Below are 24,449 nucleotides of genomic sequence, written 5' to 3' on the forward strand. Positions count from 1 at the left end.
TTGTGTGTCCATTAACTAATTATTGTAGTTATGCATTTTTTACTACTTTTGTCTTTTAACCTTCACACTAGCCGTATGAGTGATTAACCCACTATATTTACTATATATTTACCTTTACCAGTGAGATTTTTACTTTTGTATGTTTTCTTGTTACTATTTAGTGCCCTTTCTCTTCAGCTTAATGAAGTCCCTTTAACATTTGTTGTAAGATCAATTTAGTGGTGATGAACTCATTTAACTTTGCTTGTCTGGAAAACTCTTGGTCTCTCCTTCAATTCCAAATGATAACCTTGCTGGGTAGAGTATTCTTGGTTGGAAATTTTTTCCCTTTGGCACTTTGAATACACCATGCCACTCCCTTTTGGCCTGCAAAGTTTCTGAGAAATCTAATATCTTATGGGCTTTCCCCTGTACATAACAAGATATTTTTCTCTTGCTGCTTTATAGATCCTCCCTTTATCTTTAATTTTTGACATTTTAATTATAACATGTCTTGGTGTGGCTCTCTTTGGGTTTATCTTATCTGGAACTCTCTGGGCTTCCTGGATCTGGATGTTTGTTTCTTTTGCCAAGGTAGGGAAATTTTCAGCCATTATTACTTTATTTTTGTATTTTTAATTTATTATTAAAATTAATTAATAATAAATTAAATAATAAATAATAGTTAAATATCAAACTAAAATCATTTTAATTATTAATTTTATTATTATTAAAGTAAGCTCTACACCCAATGCGGGGCTTGAATTCATGACCCCAAGATCAAGAGTCCAATGCTCTACCAACTGACCCAGTCAGGTGCCCCAGCCTTTATTATTTTAAATAAGTTTTCTTGCCCATTTGTTGCTTCTTCAGGAGCCCTGTAGTGGGAGTGTTACTCTGCTAGATATTGCGGCATAGGTCTCTTAAGCTATCTTCACTTTTAAAAATTCTTTTATCTTTTTGCCACTCTGTTTGGGAGAGTTCCACTGCCCTGTCTTCCAGGTCACTGATCCTTTTTTCTGCTTTGTCTAGTCTGCTTTGAACCCCCTGGTGTGTTCTTCAGCTCTGTAACTTCTCTTTGGTACTTTTTAATATTTTCTGTCTCCTTATTGAAGTCTTCTGTGTTCATCCATTCTTCTCCTAAGTTCCATGGGCATCTTTATGACCATTACTTTGAACTGGTTATCAGGTAATTTATTTACCTCTATTTCATTATGTTCTTTCCCCCTAAAGTTTTATGTTATTCTTTTATGTGGAACATATTCCACTGTTTCTTCATTTTGCTTGACTCTGTGTTTGTTTCTGTGCATTAGGTAAAATAGCCACCTCCCCTTGGCTTGAAGGAGTGGCCTTGTGTAGGTGATGAACCATATTGTTTAACCTTGCCCTAGCCCTTGGTTGTCTCTTGAACCTTTGTTATTGTCTAAGCAGCCTGATTTATTCTGGATCGGTCCCAGTTGTTGAGGGTGTGCCAAGACCTGTCAGTGTTCCAGAGGGAGGGATCTTAGCACCTGCTGACTTTCAGGCTGACTGGAAGCCAGATTCTTAGACAGCAGCTTTTAAAGTATACAAATACATACTGTCCAATGGGACCGCAATCACAAACCCTGCTGGCCTCCAGACCAGGCCATCTGGAGGTGTCCCCTTGGCAATAGTTGCAAAAGTCAAGGCTCCAGACAAGTGTATGAGCTCCTTCCTGGGATGTACTGGTATGCTGTAGTGAGGCCAAGGGAAAGCACAAGGATGGCATTCCCTTAGCCCACCTTCTCTTAGAACATTTCAGTAGTCTTAGGATGTGTCATAACCCGAAGCCTGCCCTTTAGGCTGAAGCTCTAGGACAAGTGAATAGGTCCTTTTCACAAGAAGCCTGGGGTGTGTTTTAGTTTGCTGTCTGTGCAGTGTCCCGGGGGTGAGAGCCTGCCAAGAATTGTCTCTCTGATTGTTTCAGACCCATGGGGCCTGGAAACATAAGCCTGCCTAGCCACCAGACCCAGATGCTCAAGGGCTGTCCCTAATGTGGATTGTGTGCACCTGCTGGCTTTAGCAGGGCCACGGGAGAGTGTGGGGGTGGGGTGCACCAGCTGACTCTAGTGGAGAAGAAGAGCCAATAATTCCCAAGCACTTGTGATGCACCAGGTGTGGTGCTGGACAATGTAAACATTCACCATTTACTCTTCACACCCCCATGATATCGGCACTATATCTCCGTGGCATCGGCAACCCCCACGTCACCAAATCCAATTCTTCACCTGGCCTCTCGGGAGTGTTCAACACTTGGACCTCTCCCTTTTCCTGACATACTCTTTCCTTGGCTTCCCTGATAAAACACTCTCTGGCTTTTCTCTTACGTCTTGGGCTATTTTTCCTCTCTCTGCTTTGCAGGTGCATTTTTCCCACCCTCCCATTAATGGTTAGATGGGGTTCTTCCAGTCCATCCTAGGTTCTACTTCTTTCGTTTTACAGAATTTCCCCATATTTGCCTTCTATTTCCATCTATACACAGATAACGTGAAGATTTGTGTCCAGCTGGACATCTCCTTTGAACTCAAGATTCTTACAGCCAACTGTTTACTTGACGTCTCTTCTTGGAGGTTTCAAAGGCAGCTCACATTCAACATGTCCAAGACAGAAGTCTTGACCATACCCCCTATAAACCCATCACCTTCCTCACATCCGCACCTCAGGAAATAGGCGCACGGTGTGCCGGGTGTTATTCCGGACTCTTCTATAGCTTTTGTGTCCCATGTATCTCTTAAATCTCTCCATTTCTCTCCATCTCCATCCCCGCCCCAGGCAAGCCACTGTCACCTCCCCCTTGCACCAGGGAAACAACATCCCAGAACCTACTGTGCACCCCTTTCCATGTGTTCAACACACTGCAGCCATCCTTCACCCCACAAATAGGATCAAGCACTTTCTGCCGGCCGAACACTGTCCCGGCCCTGAGAGTGGTCTTCTCGAACACAAATCTGATACTGCTGTCCCCTTGCATAAAACTCTCCAATAGTTTTTCCTTGTTCTTGGGACAAAAACAAAATTTCTTCTCAGGACCTCAGGCCCTACAACATCTGGCTTGTGTATACCTTTCGGGCTCCATGTTTCTCCACTCTTTTTGTCTGAACTCCTACAGCATTTACAGCCCTCTTTGCCGCACAGGGCTCACTGTTTCAGTAGCAACTGGCCAAGGAGACACTAAGCTCCCTAAAGGCGGGAGCCATGTATAAAGCTTTGCCTGTCTCCACTTGGCATGTGCTGGGCACTTAAAACCCACTGTTGGTGTTAGATCCGAGCCACTGTGTGTCCTTTACTTTGGACTCAGAGTTCCTCTGCATTTTGTAGTCACAATAAATACCCCGCCTTGCCTTTCCCTTCCCTGCCACACTAGGCCGCCAATCACAGAAGGGTTGGGGCCTGGAGGGTCCCAGAAAGTGGCCCCTTTCTCTCTGCTTTTACCAGTCGTTTGCAGGTGGATTTGACCTTGTGTTCCCAAATCATCTTTGATGTTGGCATAAAAACTCTCTCCCCACAGCCCTTTCAGGCTAATGCATCAGAGTCAAACCTGAAGGCCTTTAGTTGATTTTCCAAACTTGATCACTGCCATCTCTCTGACCCTGAATAGCTGAAATTAGGGGCCCTATTTTCTTCTCTTTCCTTTTCAGCTCTGAGTACTGAGCTGGGTTTGGCGAATATTGTCTGTTTTAATATTCCCTTTCATATGAGCCTGGCTTACCCAGATTAACATATTTCATTAAGGGCGCTCTCTCCCTTTCTTCATCAAAGGGTTTCTGATGCAAAAATATTCTTCTTAAAAAATAAGGAAGTGGCTGGGGAGATGTCAGCGCCTTCTACTCTGTGGACTGCTTGCCGGGAGGGGACCTGGAGCCTCTGGTCTTTCAGAAGACACATTTGCTGTAGAGGGAGAGCAGCTTGGACAAAAGCCACATCTGGAGCATTTAGCTGCCTGCACTTGGGAAACAAATCCATTCTGCCTCTCTGACTTTCTCCTTGCATGACAGCACTAAGCCCCCGCCCCCACCCCCACCCATGGCAATCTCTCTGCAGCACCCAGAAGAGGTTCCCTGGGTCACGACGACCGCACACGACATCCCAGCATCAGTCCCTCTCACAGCCACACTCCAGCTAACACAGAACATCACAGCACACACCAGGCTGGCTCACCCCACAGTGGCCGACAGCTCGCACCAGGAGGCTGCCTTCTGGGCTTGGAGGGCCATCCTCAAAGAACCCATTCCTGCTCCTTGCTTGGGGAACAGAAGTGAAATGTAGTGTCTGCATTTTTAAAACTGCACAGCGCCATCTGATAGATTTGTGTGGATGGTGCTATTTATCATTCAGTATTCATGTATTATTACTCTGCTGCCCGGGGCCAGGAGAAGTCAGCGTGAGCGGGATGGTTTAGAAAGGGCAGACTTGGTAATTTCCCTTGGAAAATTAGCACGATGAGCAACATGGCAGAAAACCTGGCAAAGACAAAACTGAGGCAAAGGAGGGGGTCAGGAGCAGCTGGTCTGGACCTGGTCTGGGGGTGGTCTAGGGCAGGAGGAAGAGAGAGGGAGGGAGACCCAGCCTGGGGGTGGTCTAGGGCAGGAGGAAGAGAGAGAGGGACAGGACAGGGACCCGTGGAGGGTAAGGATGTGTCAGGCTCTGTGCTAAGTGCTTCCACGTAAGTCTCCACACTTGTTTAATCCTTACAGCCATTCTGAGAATTACACGCTATTGTCTCCATTTGACAAAGAGACGTCCAAAGTAGCTTGCTAAAGATCACACAGTTCTGATGCTTGGTCAACCCAAGTCTTCTGCTTTCAAGAACTGTTCTTGTTCTACTATTCCTTGTGTGGAAGGAGATCTACTTACACACACACACACACACACACACACACACACACACACAGCTCCCTCCTTCCTTTGAGTCACCCATCTGTTCCCTAGGATACCTTTTTCAGTTATCACGTAATACTGTTTGCGGAGTATTACACATGCTTGGATAGTGCTTTGTAATGATTCTGAAGGCGTGTGTGCGTGTGTGCATGTGTGTGTGTGTGTGTGTGTGTGTGTGTGTGTGTGCGCGCAGTGTATGTTCTCACGCCAACTGCGCTGTAAGCTTCAAGGGCAACACTCTATTTCTTTTTCTTTCCCTACCACATGGCTGCTGCATGATTCTGCAAAAAATTATTGGCACTCAGTTCATGTTGCTGACTGACAGACATATATTTCAGCCTGCGAGTCCCATAGGACTATAAATTGCCACATGAGGTATGTGAGTTAGAAGGGAGAGAGGAACTCACATTTATTAAAGGTTCACGACAGCCCTGTGCTAGATGCTCTCTCTCTCTCTCTCTCTCTCTCTTTTAAAGCAGGCTTCACACCGAGCATGGAGCCCACCACGGGGCTTGAACTCACGACCCTGAGATCAAGACCTGAGCTGAGATCAAGAGCTGGAACTCGATCGACTGAGCCACCCAGGTGCCCCTGTAGATGCCTTCTCTTTAATCCTCAAAACAATCTCACGAGATAGGCATTACCGTTCCCACCTTATAGACGAGGAAGCTGTGCTGTGCTCACGGCTTCTGCCTGATGCCAGGGATGACTCCCTACGGCTCTCCCAGAACCCCCTTTCCTAAATGCCAGGACAGACGTCCCCCCAGGATGGAGCAGTCCAACCCAAGGGTAGGGGAAAGGACCAGCCGGCATCCCCCTGCTCTTGATCCTGTGATTTATTTTCCTACTGGCGCAAAGCCCTTGTTGAAGGGAGCGTCTTCATTACCCCTCCCTCTCCACTCTGCCCACCCATCCTGGCACCCCCGGCTTGGGGGTAGGCTATGGCAGTCCCTCCTCTTGTGGGAGAGCCGGAGGGGCTTGGGGAAGGCATGGATGTGTTCTGAAGATAGCATCTTTCCTGCCCCCCTCTCCTCCTGCATTGCTCTCCAGATGTGTGATGTTCTCAGCTTTGCCCTGCTCAGCGGGGCCCCGGGAAAGGTTGCCACACATTAGAGAGTGGTCCGCGGAGGGGGAGCAGGCTATGGGGCAGCATGGGGGAGGAGGGCGGGGAGGCGGTTGCAAGGGACAGTCGGAGAGGGGTGCGAGTGACAGCCCAGGCCTCCCCTCCCCTCCTCTGACAATGACAGGGCAGAGCCCCGCCAGCCATAGCAACCTGGCAGGGAGACGGAGCGGGCAGTGCCATACGGGGGTTGGGCCCACAGGCCCACCCTCTCCCGGGGCAGCCGCAGGAGGTCTTGACGTATGATATGGACACAGTCAGCCCCCTCTCCCCTCGTGCCCCGCGTCTCTGCTGAGGCCTGGCCACTCACCACCTCTCCCCAGCCACAGCCTCCCACTCCCTTCCCAGAACCCCATTCTTCCACGGACGCCAGATGTATCTTTCCAGGGAGCCGTGTTACCCAAGTCTCTCTCTGGGAGCTCATCGAGAGTGGCTCTCAGTGACCTTCCCCAGCAAAGTAAAAAGCTCAGCCCAGAGGCCCCAGAACACATTTTAGTCCCAAGGACTGTATCCAAGAGCCCTGTGCTAGACAGGCCACTCCCTGCGGTAAACTCCACCTGCTCCGGGCTCTGCCCTTCCCCGTTTCCTGAACCCAGGCCCATCACCTTCCAACCCCCAAGTCCTAGCTCTCAATGCGGCACCTGCAGGGACGAGAGAGAGCCTTCCCCGGTGCCTCTGATAGTGGCAGCCAGTCCTCTCTGTCACCCTCTTCCCACACTCAGGGATGGACTCCTGGGTGGCTGGCTGCAGCCTGACTCTTCTGCCCAACGAGACAGTAAGCTTCCAAGGGCAGGGCGCCTCCCTGGAGAAACCTGTACCGGAGATGACTGACCTGGTGTCACGGACGGAGGTGAATATGCAACTCTGACTTTGCTTTCCTGGGTCTCACTTTGACTCACTCAGCAGCCATCTGCCGAGCATCTAAGCCCGTGGCGGGCAGTGTGCCAGGTGCTGGGAAAACAGCAGGGACTGAGACTTGGTCCTTCCCGAGGAGAGGACACCCAGCCAGCCACTGACTGTGCGCTGTGCTAAGGAAGGGTCTAGAAGCCCCCAGGAGAAACAAAACCTTGGAGCTACACGAAGATCTGAAAAATAGTTGGAGCTGGCAGAGGAAAGGGGGCTGGGGAGGGGTGAGTTCTCCAGGCTCTCTTTTCCCATTTCTGAATTGTTTTTGAAAAGCTGACAAAGGCTTAAATGAATGCAAAAGGTCCAGAAGCAGCCAGAGTGAGAAGCAGGCTTGCCTCGCATTCCCACGTGGGTGCCACCCAGGTGCCCTCTCGGGGGTAACCCCGGTGGCCCATTTCTCACGTACCTTCCAGAGAGAGTCAAACAGACATAAGCATGAGCCCCTGCGGCAACTCTGTGGCTTGGTCCACTCCAGGCCTCTCGCCCCCTCTGAGGCCCCCTCTTTGCCATTTCCTGCCACCTGACCACGGGTCCCCCATTTCCCCAGAGACCTGGGGGCCCATTGTCATTCTGCTCTGCAGGGCTTCATCGGTGCTAGCTAGGGTCCCAGGGGAGGGCTCTGAAGGGATACCAGGAGGACAAGACTCAGATCTAGGTTTTTCCAGGGGATCCCGTCCCCCGCAGACCACCAAGGTCCAGCTCTCTGACCCCCAAGCACTCCCATAATCCCAAACCAGGAGTGTCCAGATGACTAGCCAAATCCATGATGTCTCTGACCCCACAGACTCAGCCCATAGCCCTTTGCCTCTGGGCCTTTCAACTGCTTTAAGTCAGACCACCTTGTCGCCCTTGGCCCAGGGACAGTCCTGGAAAGAAGGGACTGACGCTCCTCCCTCCCCATTAACTGCCCCATCGTCTGCCCCTCTCACAGAGCTCTTAGCCCAACCAGAGTCCTGCCCTTAGGGAGAGACGAGGGCCTGTGCCCTGGTGGGTGCTGGTGTGTTTGTCTCAGATGGGCAGCTCTGAGGCCCAAGGACTCCCCCACAGGGGGGCACGGACAGAGCATGGGCACAGGGCCACCGTAGGCTGAGCCTTCACCCTACCTGATTTGTTCTTGTATTCAATATCAAAGCCCGTGATGATGCTATTCCCGTCGAATCGCTGGGTCCAGCGCAGGTTCATGCTCCGGGCCTTCACCTCCCGGATCTCCAGCTCTGGGGGTCAGGGGGTTCTGGGGAGTGGCAGAAGGAAGGAGCAGAAGTGAGGACGGCAGCAGAGAGCATGGCCTCCTGCCTATCTCCAGAGAAGGACAGGGTTCTGCTGTGTCCTGGGGAATTGGTGCCAGCCGTGGTCGTCCCATGGGCTCTGAACCCGGGGTCAGGGCAAGGTGGGTCAGGGGAAGGCCCAGTGGTGGGGCTCAGAGGCAGAGTGGGGCTTAAGCTTGGTCTCCTGCTTTGTTCCCCTTCTCTTCGTTGGCCGGTGGGAGGGCAGGCCCTCTTGCAGGGATCCCCCTGACCCGAGAGTCTGTTTGTTCTCCGTGAAGAGCTCTCAACTTTTCCCGGCTTGACTCTCCCTGCCCTCATCTCCTCCTGGGTCCGGGGCCTCAAACCCAGATGCCCCCCACTTCTGGAAGCAGCAGTGCGTTCTACAGTGACGGTGGTCGGTGTAAACCTTGCCGTCCGAAGTGTGCCTGGAAGGACCCTTACTGCCCCGCTCTGGCTGGAAGGGAGAGCATAGGAAGGCTCTTCTCAGAGGCCAGTTCCTATCATCCTCCACCACGGTGTGGGTGATGACCCCGTTCTTGAGGTGGAGCTGGCAGCGGGCAGCTGGCTCCCTGGGGAAGGGCTTGGGAACGGTGGGGCACAGGTACCTTGCACAGTGAGTTGGATCAAGCCTCGGTCCTCCCCATATGAGTTGATGGCGTGGCAGCTGAAGAACACAGAGTCCCCACGGTCAGCTGGCTTGAGCTGGGAGGTGGCCCGCAGGGCAGGAGGATGGGGAGAGAGGGAGGAAACGGGGAGAGTGCTTTAGAGCTGGTCTGCTGAAGGGGGCTCACTCTAGTGGGGGGCAGCAAGGCCACGTCTCCTGGGAGAGGGGCCCACAAGGGACTTTGTCAAGGGCTCCTCTTCCCTGAAAGTTCCAAGGATGGAGGTGTGGAGGAGTCCAGGCAGGGAGGGGCTGAGAGGGCACAAGGGGGAGAAAGACAGGGGCTGAGGGACCCCAGGAGAGTGGGGAAAAGGGGCTGAGGGGATCTCAAGAGGGAGGGAAGGGCTGAAAGTCGAAGGAGAAGGGGAGGAACTGAGGAGTCCCAGAGGGAGGGAGGAGCAGAGGGGTCCAGGAGGGAGGATGGAGTCCAGGGGTTCCAGAAAAGGGAGAAGGGCTGAGGGTTCCACACATTTAATGGCTGTAGGGTTGTCAGGAAGGAGGCATAGTGAGGTTCTAAGGCAGAGGCTCCCGAATGAAGAAGGGAAATAGGTAGGAAAGGGAAGGTGCTTTTTCGGGTGAGGGGAGGGGCTCCTAGATCCCCATCTACCTCCAACAGATACAGCAGTAAAATTGCAGGCTCCCCACTTTCAGAGAGTGGGGTCCCCCTGAGACCGGGGCGTGGTTGCTCACCTTCAGCGTGGAGACAACCTCGTCGCCGTTGTCCTTGGTGGCGATGGCGTACCTCATGACTCGGTCGGGGTCGATGACCGTGTCCCCCTTCTCCCAGCGGATGATGATGGGCCGCTCACCCCTGGCTGTGCAGTTGAGCTCCTTGGCGTGACCCTTGATGGCGATGGTGGTGTTGGGGTGGGAAGTGATCATGGCCGGGACTGGGGAGGGGAGGAGGTGCAGGAGGCCCCAGTGAGGTGGGGGGGTGGCCAGCCTGGGGGAGGGGCGTGTGCCTTGTGCAGAGGCCCCGCCCCCGCTACCCCTCCCCTGCAGAGCGCCTTAGCCCCAGGGACGGGGTCTATTAAAAGTTGTGGGGGCTGTCAGAAACCCCACTTGCCTATCTTCCTTTTCTGCCTCCCCACCCATGACTGGAGTGGCCTCTCTCTTCACCAGAGATTCTTATATTCCGCGGACACCTTTTCAGCATGTTTTAAAATGCACAATATATACAGAACTACAAAGGAAACCAGATATATTGAAGTATGGCTATACAAATATTAAAAACCTTCAAAGGCAAACTTTTCACATAGTATATCACATATCAATATGTATTTTTTTTATTACTCTTTATCAAATGCTGTCTAGTGCTGAGTTCCATTAGCACGATTCTGTAACGGCGATAAGCATAAATGCGAGAAGTGTGGTATGAAAGCATCTGTGGGGGCTTTCTGCTGGTGGGGGCCTCGAGTGCTGCTCCTGCTGTGGTTTGTTGCTTATATTCAACATGGAAGGAAATACTACATTTCAGCTCTAAGTTGGTGGGAAAAAAGATGTGCTCTCTTCTCCTATGCAAATTCATAGACCCCTTGGATCAGATCCATGGACTTTCTGAGGGGGGTGGGGGGTGGTCTCTGGACCCTAGGTTAGTTATGAACCCTACTCTAAAGTACTGGGGCCTTTGCTTTGTGTCCATGGCTCAGGCTCTCTCCAAGGCTCAGGCTCAGCTGGTTTACTCCTCTCGAACAGCTGAGAAGCTCCCCTGTTCATCCAAACAAAATGCAACAGAACACCCTGCAGAGCATCGCCATTATTAAGGTCCCTCAAGCAGCTTTAACAGGTTTCTCCCCACCTCCCCGCTGAGCTGAGAAAATCACCAGGAAACAACCAAGGCCCCAGCTGGCCATCAGGAGGCCACTCCCAGTGCCCTGAAAAGAAGCGTCTAGATCTTGACCCTCTTCTGGGCCTGAGCACCTTGGCTAGCGGCAGGAGGAGGGGCCGGGCAGAGGGAAGGATGGTCTCGGCTGCCAGGGAAATCCTGTCCCCACTCTCCTCCCTCCAAGTCAACAAATATGCATTGAGCGTCCATGCCATTACGTGGCACTGTGGCAGGCCTGGGGGACACGCATGCTGTGAGACAGGGTCCTTGCCTCTTGGAAGGAGGGGGAGAGGGGAGGGGGACAGAGACACCTGCAGGAACCCCATGAAAATGTGGAGGATCTGAGCAGTGTCGCACAGAGGTATTAGGAGAAATTACCTTTGACTGAGGGTATCTGGGGAGGCGCCATCCATCCATTCAACGAGCATTTATTGAGCACCTGTTATGTGCCAGGCTTTGTACTGGGTTCCAACAGTGAACAGGACAAACCAGACCTCAAGGAGTTTCATGGTAGCGGTGAGCACAGACAAGACTAGCAATCCTGGCACAGGATGGCAAGTACTATGCTGGGGAAATGCATACGGGACACAGCGGGACTTAGGTGGGCACCCCAGGCCATGCGGCCTGCTAGAGCAGAGACAGCCGTACGTAGGGCAGACCCCAGGAAGCAAAGTGGTGTGATGCACCTGTAAGACTGTCCTTGCCCCTGCCTTCTCCTCACCCCCTTCCTGGGAAAACCTGCCTGTCTGAGTACAGGACGCAGTGGCTCTCGTCTGCGGGATGCCCGTTAGCCCATTAGCCACTCTGGAGCCCACAGACTGGGCTGGCGGTGGTTGACAGTGAGAATCAGACATCACTCCACCTTCCCACCCCCACCCATGGTGGGAAGAGGACCCCTCCCCACACTGAATTCTGCAGAGCAGAGACCCAGCTCATCATCATACCCCATCAATGGCCTGCTTGGGCCACCGTGCAAGACGGCACCCAGTCTCTGTCCGAACACCCCCCAGCTGCCCTCTGGGGCACCGGGTCCCTGCTCCATGTCAGGGGCTGATCTTTTCTTTGCCTCCCAGTGTCCTCAGGACTTTTCTCCCCTCCAGTTTTCATCTTTTTAAATGGAGAGAGTGAGAGAGAGTGAGAGAGCGAGCTGGGGAGGGGCGGGGGGAGGGGGACACAGAATCTGAAGCAGGCTCCAGGTCCCGAGCTGTCAGCACAGTGCGATCCCATGAACCGCGTGACCATGACCTGAGCTGAAGTCAGACGCTTAACTGACTGAGCCACCCAGGCGCCCCTCTCCCTGCAATACCCTCCAGTATTACAGACCTACTCAAAGTTCCTCCCAGCAACTCTCCAGGGTCACCTGGCTTCTAAGGACAAAGGATGCCATGCAGCCCTAACGATGATGTGCCCTGAGACACCAGTCGGTGGGTGAGGAGACATTTGAAACAGGTGTGGGGGATGAAGGGCCGTGTCTGGTGTCCCAGAAGTCACACGATGCAGCCCGCCACCTTCTCCGCCTTCTGTCTTACGGGACTTGACGCTGAAGCCAGCCCTGGCCCCTGGCCCCTGGCCCCGGCACCAGCCTCCGAGCACAATCCCCAGCCCTAGCTCATCAAATAACGAAGCAGATAAATTTTATAATGCACAGCATTCCACCAGGATATACAATAAAACGCGAAAGACAAATAACGAGGTGCAAGTTATAATGAAGAAAAAGCCTGCAGTCAGAGACATCCGTGTATGAATTATTGACTAAGGTTTTACACTCTCAAGGATGTGTGGAGGAATATTTTCCATCAAAGATTTGCATAATTCACTCGTATAAACCTGGGTAGAATATAGAGTGAGATTTTACATCAACAAGTCAGGCCTTGCATTGCAGATGCCTCCATTTTTTTTTTTTTTTTCTGAAGGATTGAAATGCAAGGGTGTGGGGGCAGGGGCACATGGGCTACCTCTGCTCTCCCCACGGTGAATGGCCAGAGACAGGGGCCGGGGACCCCTGAGTGGGCCAAGCCCTGAGGCCTTCCTGGAGAAGAAGAGGTTTGAGGAAGTCGGAGGAAAAGAAGAATCTTCTTCCGGTAGGAGCACTTCAAAGCTCCGCACCAGATCGAGAAACTTGCAGCACATCCCTGTTTTGTTCTCCAGGCAGGGGTGCCCTAGCTTGTCCAGGGCATGTGTGGGGATCATAAAGGCACCCCTCTGGCTGGATGCAACCCGGTGCCAAGAACCGTAGTCTGGCCAGTGGGAAAAGACCTGGGCTTCAGGCTCCACTTGCCCCTTAGGCCCTGCACCTTTGAGCGGTGCACAACCTGTGCATCCGTACATGCCAGTCCCACCCCAGGGAGTCTTCCCAATCATGTTTGTTTAAAGAGACAGACATGGGGGCAACTAGAGAAAAGAGGGCCTCGGGAGATCCTGGATAGGTCTCAGAGCCCACTTGGTCCTTTAGCCCCGGGCCGGGGGTGGGTTCCTTTCAACCACGGTTATTGTAGTGAGTATCGGCTCAGTACAACCCAACGCTCTCCTCACGGCCTCAAAGCTCAGAGCATGTTCAGAGGAGCCCATCTAAGAAGAGGAGGCTCTTCTGTGCCCCCCCCCCCACCCAGCTTGAAGGGGTTGGGGGCCAGGCAGGCGTGGGCCCTACTTGTGTCTTCACCAAGTACAGAGCCTTTAATACAGTATAGTCAACCTCAGGTTCACCACCTGTGGTATGAAGACAGGCCACCTCCCTGCAGAGTTGTTTTGGGGGCCAATAAGTCCGTATACGTGAAGGGCCTGCCACGTAGCAGCTGCTGGAGAAACCTGGGTACTATTCCCATCCCGGGGCTCTCAGGCCCCTCCCTCTGCTGTTCCAAGACAAGCCCCAGATAAACGCATGCACCTCTTAAGATGTCACTTGCCAGACTATTCCACAGAATCACAGAGACCTAGATTTGCAGAACCCAAGTGACGTTCGCTATGGCAGTTACCAGCCACATGTGGCTCCCGGGCGCTCGAAACGTGGCTCCCATGAACTGAGATGTGCTGTGAATGTACGGCTCGCGCTGGGCTTCGAACACGTAGGAAGAAAAAGAATAATGCAAACTGTATCCTCAAGAGTGTCGCACTGGTTACACGTTAATATTTTAGAGACACCGAGTTAAATGAAACACAGTTGACTCTTGAACAACACAGGTTGGGACTGCATGGGTCCACTTACAGGCGGATGTTAAAAGATAAATACAGTCCAGCACTGTGAACGTATTTTCTCTTCCTTACGATCTTCTTAGTAACATTTTCTTTTCTCTAGGTGACTTTATTGTTAAGGACACAGTCTATAATACACACGGCATGCACAATATGTGTTAATGGACTGTTTACGTAATGGTAAGGTTTCTGGTCAACAGTAGGCGATTAGCAGTTAAGTTCTGGGGAACCCAAAAGTTATATGCGGATTTTTTGGCTGCTTTGAGGGGTCGGCACCCTTACCCCCTGCATCGTTCAAGAGTCAACTGCAAACTATTACTATGAATCTCAGTTGTTTCTTTTTTGCACTTTTTGAACGTGGGACAATGAGAAGAGTTCAAGTTACACAGGTGACTCGACTTTGTTCCTGCTGAGTGACCCAGACCCTTTGTTCTACAAAAGAAGAAACTGAGGCCATACAGGGAAGTGATTTGCTTACGGTCACACCGCTAGGAAACCGCAGTGTATCTGAAGGGCGGGCCGATGGGAGAGGGGAAGCTCGCCACACAGGGCTGGAACACTGATGGCAGATGCTGGGAGAGAGATTCCCCAGTTCTTTAGCATCAACAAGGACAGCCCCAGGTGACTCATGAAACAGGACGGCTCGTCCCGGGCACTCGACGGAGGGCATTAACAAGCTGGAGTGTGACCAGGAAGATGGGCACAAGGCAGACTGTGAAATCTGAAGAGTGGCCGAAAACCGGGGGTCTGTAACTTGCGGGGAGGGGCACAGCAACAAGACACAATGGTTCTTGATAAAGGGGGAAGGACAGACGTCCTGTGTGGCCGAAGAAAGATTTTTCTGGTAGTTTTGCTGTTTAGGGAAAGTGTTGCAATGGGAGGCAGCGATCCCCTGCACCAGAAGTAGGCAACCCTGGGCAAAGGCAGAGGAGACCCAAGCAGGACCAGAGGACCTCGCCCTTGGGAGTGTCTGGGTCTCTGGAGAGAGGGAAAAATGTCTGGGTCTCTGGGAATCTGGCTCACTGTTCTGGGAGGCAGTTCTATGATCCACTACACTCTCTCCTTGCCCACAGGAGTCTGCAGCCCTCTGTCTTCGGCAAGAAGCGCACAACCTGCCTCCTCTCTTCTCTCTGCCCCGCACGGTCTCCCTGCCAACGCCAGAACGGAGAACTCTACCGCTGCGCCTCTTCCCCAGCCTCGTCCCCGGCCTCCAAGGGCCACAGTGCCCTCCTGTGCCCACACACTGGGGGCCCATCTGCTCTCCTCTTCCCTCCCCCTCCCCCTTGCCTCTTGCTCCAGAGATCGCGAGGTCTCTCTGCCCCACTGATTCACGGTCACCAACACGACTGAACCTAAACACTCACTGCTCTGTGCCCCAGGGGGCTTTCTGGGTTGAAGGCAGCCCCCCCTCACCCCCCCTGCCCTTAAGGACTCCCTAGAGAGATGTTCATGTCCAGTCACCTACCCACAGGAGCACAGATACACGCACACACACAAGCAGTGATAAGAGCACACCCCAAAGTCACCAACACAGTCAACTGTGCTCTGACATCCTTACCATATACTCATACCTGGCGTCACATACACATAACACAATGCGGTTGTCGGCTGCATGTCGATACCCTGATGTTGCCTAAGGTACACCTACCCACAGCCCTCCATTACATAAGTGCCCCCGCCGTCCACACACACACACACACACACACACTTTTATGATTACTTTTCACCGGGAACTTACCCTCTACCATGTGCTGGGAGTATTCTAGTACTTTAACTGCATTAACTCAGGGGACGTAGGTCCTGTCGATACTCCCGGCTCCAAAGCCTGGGTCCCGACGTGTTTCTTGACTAAGCTCTATGGCCTCCCCGGGCCCGTGATGCCCACGATGGAGCGGGCGATAAGCCGCGTGCTTTGCCTCTTGGCTTTACCGCTCAGGGATTCCCCCCTCAGCAGCAACCATGAGAAGTCTGATTATCCTCATTTTTCAAATGAGGAGACCAAGGCTTTCAGAAGGCACTTCTTCCCTCTCTAAGTCCCCGCTACTGTGGTTGCAGGGGACGGCCACCTCTTACTGTCTGTCTGCCATGCACGCACACACGGCATCTGGCCTTGGAAAGTGGAATTTGGCTGGCACCGAGGGGCTGTGGCTCCTCTGTGGTGGGCAGCCCCAGCAGGACACTCCCGGGCAGGCATCAGGGACTGCAGCTTTGGGGGCACAGCAGGGGAGGAAGAGAAGGGATTGTATGCACAGGGCTGAGTCCTGTGTGACAAATGCTAATAGCAGCCACATAGGCAACATGATGCGCCAATGGGACACAGGAGGCTTTAATGAGATACAATTTCTCTGCTTTCCCGCAGTGTAATTCAATTAACAGCCAGGAAAACCTAATTTCTTTTTACGAAGAGGGGTGCAGGGGGAGATTCTCTGGGGACTCGGGAACAGGGAGGGGCTGGGCGGAGAGGCATCGAGGAGACCCATGTAGGCCAGCCGCCTCTAATACACAGCCCCTTCCAATACGGCCCCTTTAGGCGGAGAGGGAGAGGGCGGGCCATTTCCCCGAGGTCCTATAGGAAGTCCTGTGTGAACTGAGCCAGTTTTGTCCAAAGCGTTATAGTCCCCGCGCCCGGTACGCTGCCTGGCACCACACGTGGCCAAATCAGAGCAACTCTGGTCGAGGCCACAGATGACATCCAGGGCCCCTTCCCTGATACCCCATGTCATTGCACTTGTCCCTCCTGTGGGCATAGGGCATCCCCGGCACGGTGCGCGTCTTAGACGGCAGCGTCCTGGGATCCTTGTCTCTGGCTGTGAGACTCCCCAGGGCGGAAGCATCTCTGTTCAGGGCTCAGCATATCTGTGGAAAGCTCCCACGCGCAAGGCACCTCTCTTGTTCCCTGCCAGTGCCCCGGGCCCACCTGCTTGGGTCCGCAGTCAGACTCGCTCCAGGGCAGGGAGGAACCTTGTCGGGCCTTTGGTGCCCAGGCCGCTGCTTTACAGCCATGCCGAAATTTCAGATTTTCTCCTCCTGGTTCCTCTGGGGCCTTCTTGGCAGGCGTCACGGAGAGGAGAAAGGCACCAGGCTGGGCGGAATCCCCCCCCCCCTCCCCCCGCTCCGGGACCCTCCTGGGGCAGCAAGCCGAGGGGAGAGGAAATCAATTTCAGAAACAAGACAGTTGTCAGAATCCGATGTAACCGGTTCCCGTCTGTGAAATTACTCGCAGGCCGGCTCCTGTCACCCCCGAGGTCCTGCCCGGACCAGCTGCTATTTACATTTTAATTTGATGTGAGAGGCTGATAGATTTTTAAAACACCGCGAGACAGCTCCGCTTCCTTGCTCACCCCCAGCCTCCACAGACTTTCCCACCAACCCCAGGCTTGGAGATGGGGCTCTGGGGCCCCTGGACTCTGCCATGGGGACTGTGAACTCTGCATCTATTTGGCCCCTCCTTCACTTCCAGTTGACCCCTTGTCTGGGGCCCTACTTCCCAGGCTGGGGAAAGTTCCTGGCAAGTTTGCATAGACCTTGAGCAGCCTTTGCAAGGAGCTTAATTCTTGTTAAGGAGGGGGCCTGGGGGGGGGGGTCTCAGCCCCTACATTACCGGTGAGGAAGTGGAGGCTCAGAGAGGTTAAGTGGTTTGTCTAAGGTCACACAGCTGGTGAATGGCAGGAAGGAGGCCAAGCCCCAAGTCCCCTGACAATTCGTCAGCTCCCTTTCCTTTGGTTCCATTCCAGCCTTCTCCTTCTGCCTGCTTGATTTTTCTCCCACTCTGGGCTTTATCCCAAGAGTGGGGAGCTGGCGGCGGGGGGGGTGGGGTGCGGATGATGTAGTGCCGATGAATCCCGGGGGGAGTGCAGGAGCCCGGGATCTGGAGCGGGGCTGGGCTGATGGGGCCAGGAGGCCAGGCCAGGTGGGGTTGGCCGTGAGTCAGGCATCCTCTGTCTCCGTCTCCCTCCCTCTCTTCCGCCTGGTGAGTGGAGCTCAGCTGGTGTTTCTGACAAGTCCCCAAGCCACCAGGGAGGGAAGATTCAGTTATGAATACCCAAAGGAGAGGAACAGTGTGTGTGGGAAGGGGAATGTGGAAGACACAGAACGGGAATGCCACCGGCTGCTGGGAGAGGCCCGATAACATGTGGAAAAGGCACGGAGTGTCACATTCCGAGAGGAAGGACGGGCACCTCCCCATGTCACTCCCGGACCGGAGTATGTAGTCCCCACGGTGTTTTACGTTCCCGAGGCCTGCACCGTCCGGGGCTTTTCACGTGCATAAACTCACGTCATCCTCACAACCACCTTATCTTGGTTCCCACGTTTCAAATGGGGAGACTCAGGCTCAGGGAAGTAAACCGCCCAAGGTCACACAGCTAGTAAGTGGCAGAGCCAGGACTCGCCCCAGGGGCCCGTGGTTTTACCCACGATGCGACACCGGCCAGAGAAGGGCAGTAGACAGGCGACCGGGTCGCCAGCACTGGGGTGGGGGGCAAAGAGCCCAGCTTCTTCGAAGAGAAATGTGGTCACATTTGGGGGCAAGAAGATTGGTCTGGGAACCAGGAGACTAAGGGGTTGGGCTATTTTGCTCTCCTAGGTGGGGGGCCTGGGGGAGAGGGTGCAGGAGGTCCTCAGGGCTGGCTGCACATACGAATTACCTGGAAAGCTTCAAAAAAATTCTTGTTGCACAGTCCCCATGCTCAGAGGCTCTGGTTTAATTGGTGCAGGGTGGAGGCCGGGGTGGGGGGGGGCTTGTCACACATGGTTTGGGGAGGAACCGTGGGGCTGGATGGGCCTCATCTTCCACCTCTGGTTCCTCCTCTGTGGCGGGGAGGACAATCTTAAAGCCAATAGGATTGGAGGCAGGGCGGCAAAGTCCTGCTTTTCTTCACCGGTCCAAGGAAGAAGCTTTCCTTTTCCAGGAAGTCCTTCTGAGAGTCTAACTGAAATGTCTTCAGGATTTGCACAGAGCTTCTCCCTAGTTAGGAAGCTCTGGGCACGCTAAAATGCTTTTTTTGGATATCCCCCTCTTTGCCCTCTGAGAGAAGATTTTCCAGGGGACAGGAGATACCCCCCCCCCCCCCCCAAGGCTCTTGAGAGCTCTGTAAACCCACTTGTCAGAGGAGGAGGGAGCCTCCTGGCTCAGCAGCTCTCATCTTTTGTTTCTGGAAGGATTACATGTACCCATCTGAGGTGAGTGGGCCCCTCCTTCCCCCCATCCAGCCCACTCCCCTTCCTCCCCCCCAGGCTTGTGTCTCCTCCTTGTTAACAAGATCGTGACAAGAACACAAGAATGTAGCCCTGTTTGGAGGTGTGAGATAAGCTGCCACAAAGGGGCATTGTTGGTGCTGGGGTGGCGGGGCTGGTGGTGGCTCTTTCAGCTCAGCCAGGCAGCAGTTCCAGGCTTCCCCAGAGAAGAGCTGGTGTGTGTGTGGGGGGGGGGGGGGGGGGGGCGGGTACCTTCTGGTGCCTGCTTTGTTTTCTCCCTTCTTAAAGAGCCAGGGCCGTGGCGTTGTTAATTTGATTGCACCCACTTGGGCTGCATGTCTCCCCTGATTTGCCAAGCTCCACCTGAAGCATGAGATGAATTCAAATTGCATGGAAGCAATCAGCTTCGCTCTGAGGGGTGGTGGGGAGACGCCCGGGGAGCCGGGGGCCCGTGGGACCCTAGCTGCCCACCGCCTGCGTGCGTGCGGGCACAGCTGGCAGGGTCGGCGTGTGCGTGAAGGGCTGGGCTGAGGGTCGTGAAGGGCGGCATCTGTGAGACTTGGCCCGCAAACCCGCTCCTGCTCCAGGGTGGTCTCGGTGGAGACCCACCGGGCCTCGCTTTCTCCGGCTCTAAAATGGGGTCAGGCAGTTCTTCTTTGGCTCCTTGCCAAGGAGTACAAAGCGGACTTGGGGAGTATTCTCACGTCAGGGTGGGAACCCGCTTCTCCCCCGTCTCTGGTCTTCCTTCTCCAGAATGTTGGGAAAATGATCGCTCATAACAAAAATAGCTAACACTTACGGAATGCTTATTACGTGCCATGCGCCTCGATTAATGAATTATCTCATTAAATTCTGCGGCCCGACTCCCCCACCGTTCTAGAAGGTGGGAGGCGTTTTTATTCCCATTTTCGAGATGTGAGAACACTCGACTCTGAAATTACCCCGAACATCGGAACGCTTTCAGGAACAAAAGGAGGTGGTGCCAACTTGAGTTACTTGGAAAGCACCAGGTCATCGCCGCGAGAGCACCCTAAACCAGGAGTCAGCAAACTTTCTGTGTGTAGGGCCAGCCGGTAAACATTTTAGGCTTTGCAGGCCCTAGGTCTCTGTTCAGATGACTCAGCCCTGCCACCGTAGCTCGAAAGCGGCCGTGGACGGTAAGACGGGAGGAACGGGAGAGGCTGCGTTCCAGCAAAACTGGAAGCCGGCCAGGCTTGGCCCCAGCCCCGGTGTGCTGACCCCACCCCGGCCCTAGAGTTCGGCACACAGGAGTTTCTGGTTGGGACACTGGTTGCCTTGAGACAAGGACAGCCGCGGGATGTTGGAAGGGAGGGCGTCTCGCCTTGCAGACTTCTGGAAAGCACGCGTGTGTCGAATACATCACCGGGCACGGGTACTGGTACGGCCTGAACGGTGTCCCCCGCAAAGGGATACGTCAAGTCCCCAGGAGAGACGGGCGCGGAGGAAAAGGGGTGTAAGGACTCCCGGGGAGAGGCCGGGGCGCTGCACCCACAACTCGAGGGCTGCGGGGAGTCCCCGAGGAGGCAAGGAAGGACCCTCCCCAGAGGCTGCAGAGACGGCACCGCCCTGCCGACATCTTGATTTTGCATTTTTAGCCTCCCTGGATTGCGAGAGAACCCATTTCTGGTTTTTTAGGCCCCCTGGTTCGCGCTCCTAGGAAACAAACACAGGGATCCAGCGCGGGAGAGAGATCTTCCCGCCAAGTGCCAGGGAGGAGAGGCCGCGTCTCTCCTCGGTGGAGCTGGAGGGGACTTTCCACCCCCTGCACCGTGGGGAGCCCCCTCCCCGTTACACTCCCACCCCACGCGCGGGCTGGCGGTAGGCAAGCAGGTTCGAGGGTCTGTGAGGGCCACACACACTCGACCCCTACCCCCAGCCCCAGAGATAGACACTCACTCAGTGAGCGCTCCGTGACTGCTGAATAATGGATGAACGGCGGCAGGCCTGGGCACGAGCAGACGTGAGCTGGAGAAAATCTTCAGAGACTCCATCTGGCCGTGTCTCGAGCCTCTGCAGACCTGAGAGGCCAGACGCAAGCCCGGTGCTCCTGGGCTGGAGGCCCCGAGGACCGGGCAGGGATGGGGGAGGGGTTCTGGGGGGGATTCTCCAGTCTGCCCACCAGTCCCCTCCTTTCTGGCCCAGGACAGGACACCGGCCAGCTACACACAGACTCGTGAGTCACCGTAGGGGGGTGGGCACTGCATCTGGGCCAGCAGGCTGCTCTAGGTAGAAACCCTGGCAGTGTGGCAGCCAGTATCCGGCTGCCTCAGAGCACGCCGCCGTCCCACCTTGCCCTGGCCACAGCGAACACACCCGCCCTCCATTCTCATCTCCTGCATTTCTACTGGTGGCACCACGGTGCTTCTCATCGTGGCTTCAGGCCTTGGCTCTCCCGGCGCCTTGGTCCAACCCATCATCAACGCCTGGTGCTTGTTCCTTTGTAATGACTGCTAGATCCCCTGCTCAAGATCCTAGCATCACTTCCAGCTGTCGGTGCCACTCTTTCCACGAGAGCTCTCTCCCCGATCCCAGGCTGCCACCCTGTCATTAGAGTTTCTCCTCGCGGCCTTCCACACGGCTTCCTACCCCAGGGCCTTTGCTCGTGCTATTCCTGCCACCACCTCTTCTTTAAGGCTCAAGTCCCACTCCTCTAGAAAGCTCTGTCTGACCATGCCTGTCCACGGTGGGGTTTTCCTTCCGGGACCTAACATTGCACCGGTTGCCCCAGACCCCTTGCACGTGATCTTGCCTTGTTTCCAGCTCCCTCACTAGTCTGTCAGTTCCTTGGGGGGCAGGAGTGGTGATTTATCAGGAAGTGCATGTTTCCTGCTTGACTGATCCAACGATTTACTCTGCTCCTACCATGCAGAGAGGCTTCGATCATAACGGGGAGAGCAGATCTGGGCTCCTCACTTAGGGTGGGGTTTGGAGGCACTGCTTCAGCTCTTTGCCGGCCTGCTTCTTATCCAGTAAACTGAGCCACCCAGTGATAACCCCAGCTCCCTTGTGTCTCAAAGTGTTTACTGTACCTTGATTAGCACGCAGGACACACATAATCCTTGGTTAATCAGATCTGCTGGACCTGAACATAAGGAAGGCCTTGAATGACACCTCAGAGCCCAGACCCATCCGGATGCTCTCCTGTGGTCACGGTCACAGGGACTGCCTGCCCCCACTGCCTAAAGCCTCTAACAAGGGCGCAGGGGCCCCAAAGAGCCTGGGGACAAGACGTCCCCAGTCCAAGCACTTTCACATCGGGAGCGGAGGTTGTACATGGGCAAGGTCACTCCCTCCTCCTATCCCTTCAGTAAAACACTCCTCCACTTGTCAGGGGGCCCGGCTTGTCATGGTGATGAGGGGAGGAGAGGTCAGGGAAGGGGGCTGTCCCACGTGGAGACTGTCATTCTACCCTGACACCTGTGCAGAGGACCCTTCGGGGGCTAGGTTTGGCATGTGATGTGACTTGCTCCAATGACACAGCTGGCCTCTTGAGGTCAGTAAGATCTCCCACGTTTCTTTGGTTCAGACTTGTCTTTTTCTGTAAACCCTGAACGTGGCCCATTTGTTGAGCTCTGTTAATGCCTTAGGGGCTGAGGGAAGGGGAGAGAAGGATTGTGATTTCTCTTAACAGAGGAGCAAACAGAGTCCAGGGAGATGAAGTGACTGGCCCCAGGTCACCCAGGGTGTAATGGGGGACACTGAGATAAGAGATCAGGACTCCCATGTCCCTGCTCAGGGCCTTCCTGTCCCCTGAGCCATCCACTCATTTCGGCGTCCCTGGGTCCTGCACAGGGTGGGGAGAGCCTGGGCGGGCCCCTGGCTGCGTACCCCTGGGGAGGGTCTAGGGGCGGGGATTGCAGGACAGAGCCTGGCCTGGTGACAGGACGTGTCCAACCTCTCCGCTCACCCCTGTTTGAGGAAGCAGGAGACAAAGTGCCGCTCCTCACTCTATGAAGTTGAAGATCAATAAGGCCAAAGAGCCCGCTGGATAATTATTGCCATGGAAATCACGGCAATGGCTCATTCCCTCCTCCCCTCCCCTCTGTCTCTCCCTCCTTTACCAGAGGCTGGGAGGCCAGGCCCCAGGCTTGCAGAGACCCTAGGCTTGGCACACACCAGGGTGGTGCTCCCTCGGCTGCCTCGAGGCCGGGCAGCTGACTGGTGACCAGCACTGGGGTGAGCAGGGTAGGTAATGTGCCCAAACTCCCCGGCCGTGGCAGGGCCGGCGTCGGACCCAGGCCGGTGTGACTCAGCAGCCAAGCACTGTCCTTCTCTGCCACCTGCCACTCTGCTTTCCTGCCTCGTCCCCTGACTGCCGAACTGGCAGAGAGGCTATCCTACCCACCCTTCGGCCAATCAGGGAGGCTCATCGGGGCAGAGGGAAGCACCAAGGGGGTGACCTGTGACCCCGCGTGATGGGACCAGACCTCTGGGCTGGGGTCAGTTGGCCTGTTGTCCCCAGCAGGGCAGGCCAGAGTGGGCAGAGGCCTCTGCTGAGCTAGATGCCAGAGGCAGGCATTCCCACAGAGGGCCCGGCCTGCAAGGGACTCCAGTCTGGTGAGGACACAGGCCCTCCCGCCAGGGAGCACAGAGGAAAACCTTGGGCCAGGTACTGGGCCTCCTCATGCCTGTTTCTTCTTGTGTGCAGAGAGGGCCCTTCTGAGTATGTGTGCGGACATCCCAATCCACACGTAAGGCCTTCTGCGTGCCCTGCAAACAACCGTCCCTTAGGCCTCAGGGTCATGCTGCCGGCAGGGAGTCAGGTCCCTGGGAGGACAGACTGAGGAAGACACTGTGGAAGATCCTAGAAGTCAGCTCGGGGCATTCCCTGGAATGTGGTCCAGAGAGGGAGTTGTGGGCTCTGGGGAGTCATTTCCTTTGGCCATAGACTCCTTGCCCTGTGGGAGGGGCAGGGGCTCTGAGGGCAGAGGAGGCCTTCTAGAGCCGGAGCCCCAGTCACTGGGTCTTTGGGAGGTGCTGCTTCTGCCCGACAAGAAAGTCTTTCCTTTGGGCAAATTTGAAATTAGGATCATCTCGGGTCATTGGATACACCAGACTTTGCATCCCGCCCTCTGTACTGCACCAACGGTCAACCGCTACCCGGGCCTGGGACCCCCCCTCCCCGGGTGGGCTCCCTCCACTCCTCCAGTCCCCACTTGGGCTCCATTCTCCGTTCTCCTGCCTTCCAGTGACTCTGCGGCCGGGTGCGTGCCTGTGGAGGGCTCTTGGATCTGGCTTTAATTGGCCTGACATTTTGCTAAACAAACAAATCAAAACTCAGACCAAACAGAGAGCCCTTATGGGTTTAATTGGCCATGGGTTCTGCCTTGGCCCAATCACTGGAGCCTTTACAAAGCGGAGGGGGGTCTGGGGGATATAACGGAACCT

The 24,449-nt window shown here is 54.6% G+C and overlaps 1 protein-coding gene across 1 annotated transcript in view; it reads right to left on the reverse strand.

Annotated features, from left to right (window-relative positions):
• Positions 1–24,449, reverse strand: part of DSCAML1 (DS cell adhesion molecule like 1) — a 349,305-nt gene that overhangs the window by 49,176 nt on the left and 275,680 nt on the right. The window contains 4 exon segments of the mRNA XM_042906006.1: positions 8,008–8,127; positions 8,130–8,135; positions 8,775–8,871; positions 9,521–9,720. Of these exon segments, the coding sequence (XP_042761940.1) occupies positions 8,008–8,127; positions 8,130–8,135; positions 8,775–8,871; positions 9,521–9,720 (423 nt within the window).

The sequence above is a fragment of the Panthera leo genome, chromosome D1 (genome assembly GCF_018350215.1).
Source record: "Panthera leo isolate Ple1 chromosome D1, P.leo_Ple1_pat1.1, whole genome shotgun sequence".
NCBI classification, from domain to species: Eukaryota; Metazoa; Chordata; class Mammalia; order Carnivora; family Felidae; genus Panthera; species Panthera leo.